Source organism: Staurois parvus, unplaced genomic scaffold, assembly GCF_062004578.1.
Source record: "Staurois parvus isolate SC_StPar_1 unplaced genomic scaffold, SC_StPar_1.0 ptg000169l, whole genome shotgun sequence".
NCBI lineage: Eukaryota > Metazoa > Chordata > Amphibia > Anura > Ranidae > Staurois > Staurois parvus.
In genome coordinates this window covers 1,766,400-1,778,803 of record NW_028317965.1, presented here as the reverse complement: position 1 = coordinate 1,778,803, position 12,404 = coordinate 1,766,400, and the positions used below count along the sequence as shown (strand labels likewise).

The window sequence follows — 12,404 nt, the reverse complement described above, 5'->3', positions numbered from 1 at the left end:
TGGTGACAGGGAAGGGAGCTCCAGCAGATTGACAGCCTCGGCTCTGTTCCTGTGTACTGTGTGGAAGGGGGGTGTCTCTTCCCTCCAATCAGCTCTCAGAGCTCTCCTCATTGAATTTTACATTGTGTCATTTCAGCTCTCTGCCCCCTTTTATATAAACTCTCAGCTTTGTAAATTCAGCACTTTGGATTGGGGTGGACTGACAACTCATGGGGCCCCTGAGCAATAGGGGATCATGGGGCCCCTGTGCCCTTGCCCAAACTCAAAAAAGCCTATGAAAAAGGTACCAGGGGCATCTCATGGGGCCCCCTACTGACCCCGGGCCCTCGGGCAGTGCCCGAGTTTCCAAATGGTCAGTCCGCCCCTGCTTTGGATGAAAGTAGAGAAAAGAATACTGCAGATAAACAGGTACAACTTATGTAGAAGGCATTGCTTCATCTCGGGGTATGACCAGTGAAGGCCAGTCACTTCACTGAGTATATGTAAGGGTTCTACCACTTTAATGAAGTATAGCTCATGCTGTGTGGGGACAAAGACTATCCAGAAATCCTTAAGCTGCCCATAGATAGATCGAAATGTGGCCAATTTATCATGGACTGGCTGAATTTTGATCCATGTGTGGGCACTGTGGTTGTACAGAAGTTGATCTACCAAATGACTTCTGTACAACTGCCCTGCTGGAAAAGTTCCTCTCAAACTCTCCTCTTGATCAATGTATTCTGATGGTGGAGAAACCTGCCACTGTCAGAACACAATGATGTAGTGGAACGATTCCCCCATCCACCTCAAATATGTGGAAGGGGGAATCAGGTTAGGTTTTTTTTTTTTTTTAACCTGCTGGTCGATTGAAAAAGACTAACTAATCTATGGTTAGCTTTGGAATCAATCATGGCATCTTCTCCTCTGAAAAATGTAAAAGTAAGAAATAATTTCATTAACCTCTTGGCGCTGGCCGCATGCAAATGTGCGGCCTCCTGGCGTCTGGGCCTTGACGCCGAGCGGCCGCACATTTGCGTGTAATTAAGAAAAACATATGTGCTGAGATCGCACGCTCTGCGAGCTCCCAGCACACATGTCCAGTACTCACGGAAAGGTCCCGATCTCCTCTTTCGATCTGGACCTTTCCCGATCATGTGACTGCCGTGACAGCGAATCATGACCCTAAAACCCCGCCCTGCCTCACGGCTTCTGACACCCTTAAAGGGTCGGGAGGCGCGGACGCCAAGGGGTTAAAAACATTCTTTTTTAGGTGTGCTCTGTGATTGGAAATATAACAAACTTATAGTGGGGTTTTCTCAAATTTGACTTCAAAAGTGGAAATACCATTTACCTGTTTTGTAGCTTCCAATTACTAGTTCAAATTCCCCTACTTGAGGCTGTCTACTTGAATGGAAGACTACTGTCACTACTGTTCCAATAGGGGCAACAAAAGTTGTTCTTTCTTCAGGCATCTACAGTTGCAAGAAAAAGTATGTGAACCCCTTGGGATTACGTGGAGTTTTGCATGAATTGGGCATAAAATGAGCTCTGAACGTCATCTAAGTCACAACAACAGAAGAACACAGTCTGCTGAACATAATACTACACAAACATTAGATGTTGCCATGGTTTAATTGCACATAACATGTAAACATTCACAGTGCAGGGAGGAAAAAGTATGTGAACCTTTGGACTTAATAACTGGTTGACCCTCCTTTGGCAGCAATAACCTCAACCAAACGTTTCCTGTAGTTGCAGATCAGACCTGCACAACGATCTGGAGTCATTTTGGACCACTCCTCTTCACAAAACTGTTTCAGTGTAGCAATATTCTTGGGATGTCTGGTGTGAATCGCTCTCTTAAGGTCATGCCACAGCATTTCAATCGGGTTGAGGTCAGGACTCTGGGCCACTCCAGAAGGCGTATTCTGTGCTGTTGCAGCCATTGTTTTGTTGAATTACTTGTATGCTTTGGGTCATTGTCCTGTTGCATCACCCATCCTCTGTGGAGCTTCAGTTGGCGGACAGATGGTGGTACGTTTTCCTGCAAAATGTCTTGATAAACTCTGGAATTCATTTTCCCATCAATGACAACAATCCGTCCAGGCCCTGAGGCAGCAAAGCAGCCCCAAACCATGATGCTCCCTCCGCCATGTTTCACAGTAGGGATGAGGTTTTGATGTTGGTGTGCTGTGCCTTTTTTTCTCCACACATAGTTTTATGTGTTCTTCCCAAACAACTCAATCTTGGTTTCATCTGTCCACAGTATATTTTGCCAGTAGTGCTGTGGAACATCCAGGTGCTCTTTTGCAAACTTCAAACGTGCTGCAATATTCTTTTTGGACAGCAATGACTTCCTCCGTGGTGTCCTCCCATGTACTCCATTCTTGTTTAATGTTTTCCTTATTGTAGATGTGTCAACAAAAATGTTAGCATGTGCCAGAGATTTCTGTAGGTCTTTAGCTGACACTCTGGGATTCTTCTTTACCTCATGCAGCATTCTGCGCTGTGCTCTTGCAGTCATTTTTACAGGACGACCACGCCTAGGGAGAGTAGCAACAGTGCTAAACTTTCTCCATTTGTAGACAGTCTGTCTTACCGTGGAAACATGAAGATCAAGGCTTTTGGAGATACTTTTGTAACCCTTTCCAGCTTCATGCAAGTCAACAATTCTTGATCGTAGGTCTTCTGAGAGCTCTTTTCTGCAAGGCGTGGTTCACATCAGACAGTGCTTCTTGAAACCAGTAAACCCAAAACAGGTGTGTGTTTTTTAAGGGCAGGACAGCTGTCAGCAACACATCCAATATCATCACACTGATTGGAGTCAAGGTTGGCTCACTCCTGGCTCCAATTAGTTCTTGGAGAAGTCATTAAGCTAGGGCCTCACATACTTTTTCCTCCCTGCACTGTGAATGTTTACATGTTATGTGCAATTAAACCATGGCAACATCTAATGTTTGTGTAGTATTATGTTCAGCAGACTGTGTTCTTCTATTGTTGTGACTTAGATGACTTTCAGAGCACATTTTATGCCCAATTCATGCAAAACTCCACGTAATCCCAAGGGGTTCACATACTTTTTCTTGCAACTGTATATATGTACTGTAACTGTACAGTGAGGCAGTACAAAGCATCCAGAACACATAAGTGAGCATCACAGTAAATACACTTCGGCACATCAGCTTTTCTACACCAATAAATAAATACGACTAACGATTTTTTTATGTTGAAAATATACTTACTACAAAAAGTAGTAGGGATGGAAGAACTAATCCAGACTGCTCGAGACTCACCTTCTAAATTCTCACGTACGTAGGCCTGCTGGGTTCAAATGACTAATGAATATACTCTATTAATGGGAACCGCTTCTTAATGCCAAGATTGAACTGATGCTTATATAGCCAATAGAGTTTCTGGTGTGACCACGAAGGACCTTGCACTTCCTAGATTCTTTTACTGTGAGTGTTGGGCTCTTGGAACTTACACCAGGGAGGTGCAACAGTGTGTCCCTTCACCCCTCCATTTTTTCCAATTTTTTTTTTCCTTGCCTATCCCAGTTGCTAACCCCATGGCCTGTGGCCCCCATCTTTTGTCCCTACTCTCTTCCTGCTTGCTATTTTTCTTACATTTCTTCCCTAAGCTTAGTAACCTCCTTTTTTTTGTGAAGAGACATATCCCTCCCATGGTTGGCCCCCTTTCGGTGGATGGACACTGGCTTTGTCTCTTTGTCACTCAATGGCTGCTTCCTCTCAGGGTATTTTAGTACTTACCTCTGGGAGCGGAGCAGAGGCTTTTGACACTCATGCTGATCAGGACGATATGTCTATATAGTGCTTTCGTACACTTACTGTTTATGTTCCATATGCATAATTTTTGTAATTTTTTCTCCCCTTCTTCTTACCATTTCTCTAATTGTGGTTGAGATCCGTATCTGGACAAAGTTATGTGGTACTTCTTAAAGTGGAGTTCCACCCATTTTTTTCCCCTCTATTAGCAATGCCCTTTTGTTGTACTGTTGGATTTGGATATATATATATTTTTTTTTTTTTTTAAAGTTTGTAAATACCTTTAAATAGTGGGTAAAGACGGCGCTTCCGTTCCCTACCGCCTAGGCCAGTGGTGGGCAACCTTTTTTTTCAACTGAGCCAAATCTCGCCAAAACCACGATTGAAATTTATTTTGAGAGCCACATTTTTAAAACTGAAAATACATCCCCCATATAGTAATTCATCCCCCATAGTAATTCATCCCCCATATAGTAATTCATCCCCCATATAGTAATTCATCCCCCATAGTAATTCATCCCCCATATAGTAATTCATCCCCCATAGTAATTCATCCCCCATATAGTAATTAATCCCCCATAGTAATTCATCCCCCATATAGTAATTCATCCCCCATATAGTAATTCATCCCCCATAGTAATTCATCCCCCATATAGTAATTCATCCCCCATAGTAATTCATCCCCCATAGTAATTCATCCCCCATATAGTAATTCATCCCCCATAGTAATTCATCCCCCATATAGTAATTCATCCCCCATAGTAATTCATCCCTCATATAGTAATTCATCCCCCATATAGTAATTCATCCCCCATAGTAATTCATCCTCCATATAGTAATTCATCCCCCATAGTAATTCATCCCCCATATAGTAATTCATCCCCCATAGTAATTCATCCCCCATATAGTAATTCATCCCCCATAGTAATTCATCCCCCATATAGTAATTCATCCCCCATAGTAATTCATCCCTCATATAGTAATTCATCCCCCATATAGTAATTCATCCCCCATAGTAATTCATCCCCCATATAGTAATTCATCCCCCATAGTAATTCATCCCCCATATAGTAATTCATCCCCCATAGTAATTCATCCCCCATATAGTAATTCATCCCCCATATAGTAATTCATCCCCCATAGTAATTCATCCCCCATATAGTAATTCATCCCCCATAGTAATTCATCCCCCCATATAGTAATTCATCCCCCATAGTAATTAATCCCCCATATAGTAATTCATCCCCCATATAGTAATTCATCCCCCATAGTAATTCATCCCCCATATAGTAATTCATCCCTCATATAGTAATTCATCCCCCATATAGTAATTCATCCCCCATAGTAATTCATCCCCCATATAGTAATTCATCCCCCATAGTAATTCATCCCCCATATAGTAATTCATCCCCCATAGTAATTCATCCCCCATATAGTAATACATCCCCCATATAGTAATCCATCCCCCATAGTAATTCATCCCCCATAGTAATTCATCCCCCATAGTAATCATCCCCCATATAGTAATTCATCCCCCATATAGTAATTCATCCCCCATAGTAATTCATCCCCCATATAGTAATTCATCCCCCATAGTAATTCATCCCCCATTAAGTAATTCATCCCCCATAGTAATTTATCCCCCATAGTAATTCATCCCCCCTATAGTAATTCATTCCCCATATTAATTCATCCTCAATATTAAGTCCCCAAGTCCCCCTTGTGTCAATTCACTTACCTTTGCTCCGCGCGTTCTTCTTGCTGTGTTCCCGTTCTGGTCTTCAGGGCGGACTGTGAGAGGAGAGGAGTTCGTCACGCTGCCCCGCCTACATCCTGGCTGCCCCGCCTACATCCTGACAGCTGCAGAGTCCTGACTTTTGGGGTGGCCGCCCGAGAGGAGGGAGGGGAGGGGGCGGCCGCCCGAGAGGAGGGAGGGGAGCGGGCGCCCGGCACACAGAAGAGCCGCATTTAAGTTTGTAAAGAGTCGCATGTGGTTCGCAAGCCGCGGCTTGCCGACCACTGGACTAGGCGATGACATAATGAGGCGATTCGCAAGGTCTCCTGGGATATTGGGTCTTCTATCCCAGGAGTCCTTGCGAATCCTAGTTAGGAATGAAGTGCATCACGCAGTGTCATTACTGCGCAGGCGCGAGATCGGGAGGTGCATGCTGGGATAGCCAGCAGCACCTAGTCCCGAAAATATAGACCTGCGGGCTAAAGATGCCCACATTCTTCATGGCGTTTGCCTTCTTCCTAGATCGAGGTAAAATATAAATTTTTATCAACTAAAAATCAGGATATCACATACTGTATACCTTTATTCAATTATTTATGGGAAAGACGAAATAATAACAGGAGAGCTTTTTAAAAAAATTGTTATGGACACTGGAGCTCCACTTTATGGACAAATCTTTGTATTAGGCCATTATGGGCATGCATGCCTTTGTAACCGTATTATTGATTTCTGTATGTTTTACTGGTTTTTTTTTTCCAATAAAGTTTTTGTGAAATAAAAGAAAGTGTACTTACTAGAATTTTTGTCTGGGAGTCTGTCAATCTTCCATACAACAGCCTTGTAAGCATACTCGTACTTAGCTGTCCCAATGGTCACTTGTATTACTGGCTCAGATTCAATTTCATATGTGGACCCCAGGCAAGCTCTGCGGTTCATCTTAGTCTTCAGGGACCTTTGTCTCTGAAGACTTGCTGTCCATAGCGCTTTTACCCATGGTGCAGGAACTGGGAAATGGATGGTTATATTCTCACAAAACTGTATCTGCGGAGAAGCCACCACACTAGAAGACATGTTAAGGAAAGCTTGGAGCTCCACGTAGGCCCCCTGGACCACAACCAAGCTCTTCAAAGAAAAGGGAAGTTCTTCTACTATACAAGGAGTTTTAAACCGCATCAACTCAAACCTACATCCGTCTACTGGGGTGAATTTAACTATCCTGGATTTACTAAATTCCTGTTTTTTAACACATTTATGGAAATGATACTCAGAAATATCGATCAGTTTTTCATCATTATCCTTTCCAAAATAATCTACTGACAGTCTTTGCAACTCGGAGTCATTCATTGTTAAAAAGCACTCTACACCACTGTTAATGAAACAAAGACAGTACACTTGAGACATCACTGCCTTGTCCTGTAGTTTTCCATCTTTGGTGACTTCTGCCCAAAAATTGTCCACTAATTCCACTGACATTTCCGGATCTTCGAAAGTTCTCTTTTGTTTCAGTACCGGCGAGAGCATCATCAACTCTTCTTCTATCGTTACAATAAAATCTGTTAAATCGCAGTAATCAGTGGTGCCTAATTTTAACATTTGCTCAATTTCAGCTTCGTGGACCACTTCAAGTTTTGGGTGGTATTTCCTTTTCTCGGCATAAGTTACATTTTCTATCTTAACTGAGTGTATTTTCTCTGAAACTCCTAAGTTTTCCAGCTTGGGTTCTGAAAGCCTGCAGAATTGATGAAGCTGAAACTCTTTGAACGGTTTCTCAAGGCCCTTTTCATAATACATTTGCAGAATTCCACCAGACAAAACTTTCAGGTAAATAGGTCCCCACTGCCTGGAAGACATCATGTTCTTTTTTTCCGGAATCCTCAACATGAAAGGCCACCCATCTTTTTTCTGACTTCTAAAGAGGCTTTGCGGAATAAATGAAGGCCTATTTCTTTCAGAACAAGCAAGATGAGGCTTCAAATTGTCAGGTGGGTCAGTCTTTAAATGCTGAAGCCTTTCACACACGTAGCTGAAGGAACACTGGTTAAGGCTTCTCTGGTTATTAGATGTGTCTTTCTCTGTTGTGTTGTGTTCTTGTTTTGTAAGAATTGTATCTTTTATCTGAGAGTCTATCACATTACCTGCGTCAACGGAACAAATGATATCTGTGATGTCATTGTTCCAAAATGGGCTTGAAAACGCACAGTCGTTTTGTGATTGTTGGAAATGTGGACTCCTTGAGCTACCTAAATAATTCATAGTTTTCAGCTTCGGACTTGAATCATTTAGACTTGAAAACACGGGTGATGGAATGCTTGATGTTTGGTTTGCTGCTAGCAAAGTCGATGTCTCAGATAACGTAGAAGATTGAACCCGTGAAACCTCTGGAATGGGGTACAAGTTATAAGACCCTGCCTTTGGAGTGCATGGAGTAGCTGGACTGTCTTTAATAGGTGTACACAGAGGGGAATTAAATGGAGCTCCAGGGCTTGTGAAGTCAATGATGGGGGATGTGTGAGGAGTGTTGGAGTTGGAAGAAGACACACTGGACTGGTCATGGGGCAGACTCAGTTTCAGTCCTCTTGATCTAGGAATGTAATGGTTGTCCTGTGGAAAGATCAGTGACTTCTGCGGAGTTTGGAATGGATTGTCATCATCAAAGGTCACCCAGCTTTCCGGATTGGTTGAGCACATTTTGTTGTGTTGGTAGTCTGAACGTCAGAATTGCCTAGGAAACACAAGAAGATAACATTTTAAATATATGTGAACCCTCACTTTGTTATTCCATTCAGTTTAAAATAGAAATGAAAGCCAGGCTGTGGATAAGGGGATACCACCAGTCCTCCTGTATGGGACCCAGGCAGTTGGGTGCAGGGGCGGACTGACAACTCATGGAGCCCCCGGGCAATAGGGGATCATTGGGCCCCTGTGTCCTTGCCCAGACTCAAAAAAGCCTATGAAAAAGGTACCAGGGGCATCTCATGGGGCCCCCTACTGACCCCGGGCCTTCGGGCAGTGCCTGAGTTTCCAAATGGTCAGTCCGCCCCTGATGTGAACTTATATCATTTCAATTAATTTATGCACATTTGTTATGTAGCAGTATTTATTTGATTTTTTCAGAATAACAAAAGGTAGAAATCTGCAACAAAGCTTGTTAAAGTGGTTCTAAAGGGGGAAGGCGTTTTACCTTTATGCATTCTTTTAACCCCTGGTTGGGCAAAAGTGAGTATGATCGGCAAGGTGAGGGGGCAATTACTGGAACCTTTCCCCTGTATGGCTCTCTCTGCAGCAGCTTCTTCTCTCCCTCCCATTGGTTTTCAGCTGCCCCATACAGGGGATCATTTCCAGTAATTGCTCCCACCCACAGTCATCCTCCCTGTGCACCATACATTCTCTCCTGCTGCCCAGGCCCCCCTGTGTGCCCCCACCCCTGCAGCGCCGCCAGCTTCCCTCCTCTCCTGCCCACTGGCAGCTGCAAGCACACATTAAGATCTTTCAGGATGGAAAATGGGGGAAGAGTCCAGTAAATATATCAAATTTACCAGCCCCTTGCTTTCTTGAATGAACACAATAAGTGATCAGTACTGATCAATCACTGTGTCCATAACTGAAGCATAGTAAACTGCGTTTTTTGTGGAGGGCCCTGTCAGGTTGGCTGTATGGGGCCCCGTGGTTTCTAACAGCTGCCCTGAATGAAAGGCAAAACATTTGTTTATACATATAAAAACATTATAAACACCTTTTTTCCCATCTGAGGCTCCATGCACGTGTTCTTTTAAGCTCCTAGAAGCTGTTTATTAGCATTTTTTTCTGCTCGTAGGAGCTAAATAGTGGTGTCCTATGTATCCATACACACTACTTTAGGCTATTAGCAGTTTTTGAGCTTCAACATCTAGGAGCGGGAAAAAAAATCGTTTTTGTGGAGTTTTTTTGAAAGTTTTTCCAGCTGAATAAAAACGCTAATTGCTCCAGAATTCTGCTAAACAGTACTAAATTGGTCTTAACATCTTTTTTCTTGGTTTTTTTTCCTACATGTACTGTAAAAACAATAATAAAAGGCTAACGCTCCTAAATGCCCCTAAACACTACTAAAAACGCTATTACCAGCATTCTTTTATCCAGCGTTTTTTGAGTTAAAAAAAAACGCTAGTGTGCATGAACCCTTATAATTGATCACACATCCTCCATTCTCAGCTGCAAAAAGAGCTTAGAGAGGTGAGGGAGGTAACACAGCAGTACACTGGTCTTCCCAGTGAATGGATGCACAGAGGGGGAAGGCATGTCAGTACACGTCTGATGATTGGAGGCGAGCAGGCAGAGTTCCAAGCACAGTTAGAAAATTGACCACACTGTACTCTCATGCCTAGTGTGGTCAGTTTTTAATAGGAAAGCAGAGGAATTGGCAGGAACACCTCAAAGGAAGCAATACAAAGAGAACAGGAGACTTTTCATACAAGTACATGGTACAGCAGGCACATATCAGGAATAGGAAATGTTGAGTTTACATACTCTTTAATTTTTGTTATAAAATGTAAATTATAACTAAAAGGCAAAACTTTTTTTTTCCGTTTTAGATCAAGTGGAGATGGATTAGAACCCCTGTCAGGTTTTTATCGCTGTCTGTGTCCCCATTAAGGAGATTCCCCCTCTCTATTTGTCCTGTTCGCTGTTATCACCAAAAGTGGAAGAGAAAAAAAGCCACAAATGTTGGGTTGTCACCAGAACAGGAATAAAAGGGAAATCTTCCATTGGGGACACTAGTTCTGAGGACAACAGGGATTCTCTTACTTTGGAGGGATTTCCTGACACTTCCTGTTTTGACTATAGGACAGGAAGTGAAGGAAAATCTCCCCAATGGGATACAGATAGGAAAAAAAAATGAGAGAGGTTATAACTCTTCCTTACTCTATTCCCCCCCCCCCCCAAAAAAAAAAAGGTTTGCCTTTAGTTCTACTCAGGCCATTTGGAAACTCGGGCACTGCCCGAGGGCTCAGGGTCAGTAAGGGGCCCATGGTACCTTTTTCATAGGCTTTTTTGAGCTTGGGCAAGGACACAGGGGCCCCATGATCCCCTATTGCCCGGGGGCCCCATGAGTTGTCAGTCCGCCCCTGGTTCTACTTTAAAATACTTTATATCAAAACTTTTTACAGTTTTGGAAAGAGAAGGACAGGGTTAAAACCCCTTTTTTTCTGTCATTGGGGAGATTTCCCTTCATTCCATAGTAAGAGAAATCCTCTCCTTCACACCATACCCATTGAACTGTATTGATCTACATAGATCAACACAGACCCAATGCAAGCACACATAGAAAACAAATGTTTTTGGGGTGCCCTGCTCGCACTTGTTTGTAACACCCCATCACATCACCCCTACACATCACACACTATCACATGCATGGAAAACGTTTTATAAAAACTGCATTTTTGCTTGCACATGATTGGATGATAGAAGTTAGCAGAGCATTCACCTCATTTACGAAGCTCAGGGCATGATTTCCTTGCAAAGTGCAAGTTCCTTGTCTATTTGCCTTTGGAATAGCAATCCCAGAGTGTCATCACAGAAAGCTGAAAAGTGGGATCGAGGCATCAGGAAGATTGATGGTAAGGTAAACCTGTCACCTCCCTCTTCTCTTCCCCAAGCCCCTTGTCTCTCTACACTCCTGACCAGGCCTTTGGAAAAACCCAACGGGGTTGACTTACTAAAGGCCGACAGGCTGTTCACTTTGCAAGGGAATTTTCCCTTAGGTTTAGTAAATGAGCTGAAGCTCTGTTGACTTCCATCAACCACTCACGTACAATTAATGAATGGGATTGGGTATACTTTTCTTTTTCACCACATTCACTAAGGAAACTTCTAAAAAATTCATTGGACGAATGTCACATACATTTGTGCAGGCTGGACGAACTTTGGCTGTAAATTCATTCCTATGATCTTTAGCTCCATTGAGTGGCCAAAATGCTGTATAGTTTTCTGAAACACCTCAATGAGAAATGTATCGCATCTTGGCCATTAGACAAAGCTGACTATCATAGGGATTAACCACTTCAGCTCTGGAATGTTTTACCCCCTTTCATGACCAGGCCATTTTTTTGCTATTCAGTACTGTGCTGCTTTAACTTTTACTTGTAGTGGCATGGTCATGCAATGCTGTACTCAAAAGAAATGTATATATTTTTCACACACAGAGAGCATTCTTTGGTGATATTTGATCACCACTGTTTTTTGTTTTTTTTTTGTTTTTTTATTATATAAACCAATAAAGACCAAATATTTTGAAAAAAAAATTACTTTCTGCTTTAAAACATATCCAATAAAAAAAATCAAATTTAGAGTTTAGAATTAGAATTTAGAATGTATTCTGCTACATGGTGGCTGCATCAATTTTTTTTCCTCCTGTTTTCACCTGGCGATCTGGCCAGTAACACACCTCCTGTATTAGAGTGCCTCCATTCTGGATGAAGGAGCATAGCAGGTACAGCAGATAGTAGCATTGTCCATTTGGGGGGAGGGGAGTGTTAGATGTATTGGCAGATTAATACAATATCAAACTAAAGCCAAACTCCAGCTTACACTTTATAATCAGTTACAGCAAACAGTTCTTTCTTCCCATTAGTGATCATTGCAAGCATCCCTGTAAGTGGTAAATGGCTTGTCCCATCCATGTAAACCTATACATCTGGAACAGTGGTCTTCAAACTGTGGCCCTTTGTTTGCCTTTATCTGGCCCTCTGGGCGCTATTCCTCCCACTGACACCAACAATGGGGCAATAGTTCCTGCACTGACAATGGCAATGGGGTACTAATCCTCCCACTGCCACCAATGATAAAGCACTATTCCTCCCACTGACACCAGTGATGAGGCACTTATCCTCCCACTGACACCAGTGATGGGGCACTATTCCTCCCACTGA

General features: G+C 42.7%; 1 protein-coding gene across 2 annotated transcripts in view; it reads right to left on the bottom strand.

The window, feature by feature from the left end:
• The window catches only part of STON1 (stonin 1), a 175,483-nt gene that overhangs the window by 20,421 nt on the left and 142,658 nt on the right, over window positions 1–12,404 (bottom strand). For both annotated transcript variants that reach the window (XM_089676438.1, XM_089676437.1), the window contains exon 2: window positions 6,294–8,221. In XM_089676438.1, the coding sequence (XP_089532564.1) occupies window positions 6,294–8,187 (1,894 nt within the window). In that variant the 5' untranslated portion in view covers window positions 8,188–8,221. The remainder of the gene's footprint in view (window positions 1–6,293; window positions 8,222–12,404) is intronic.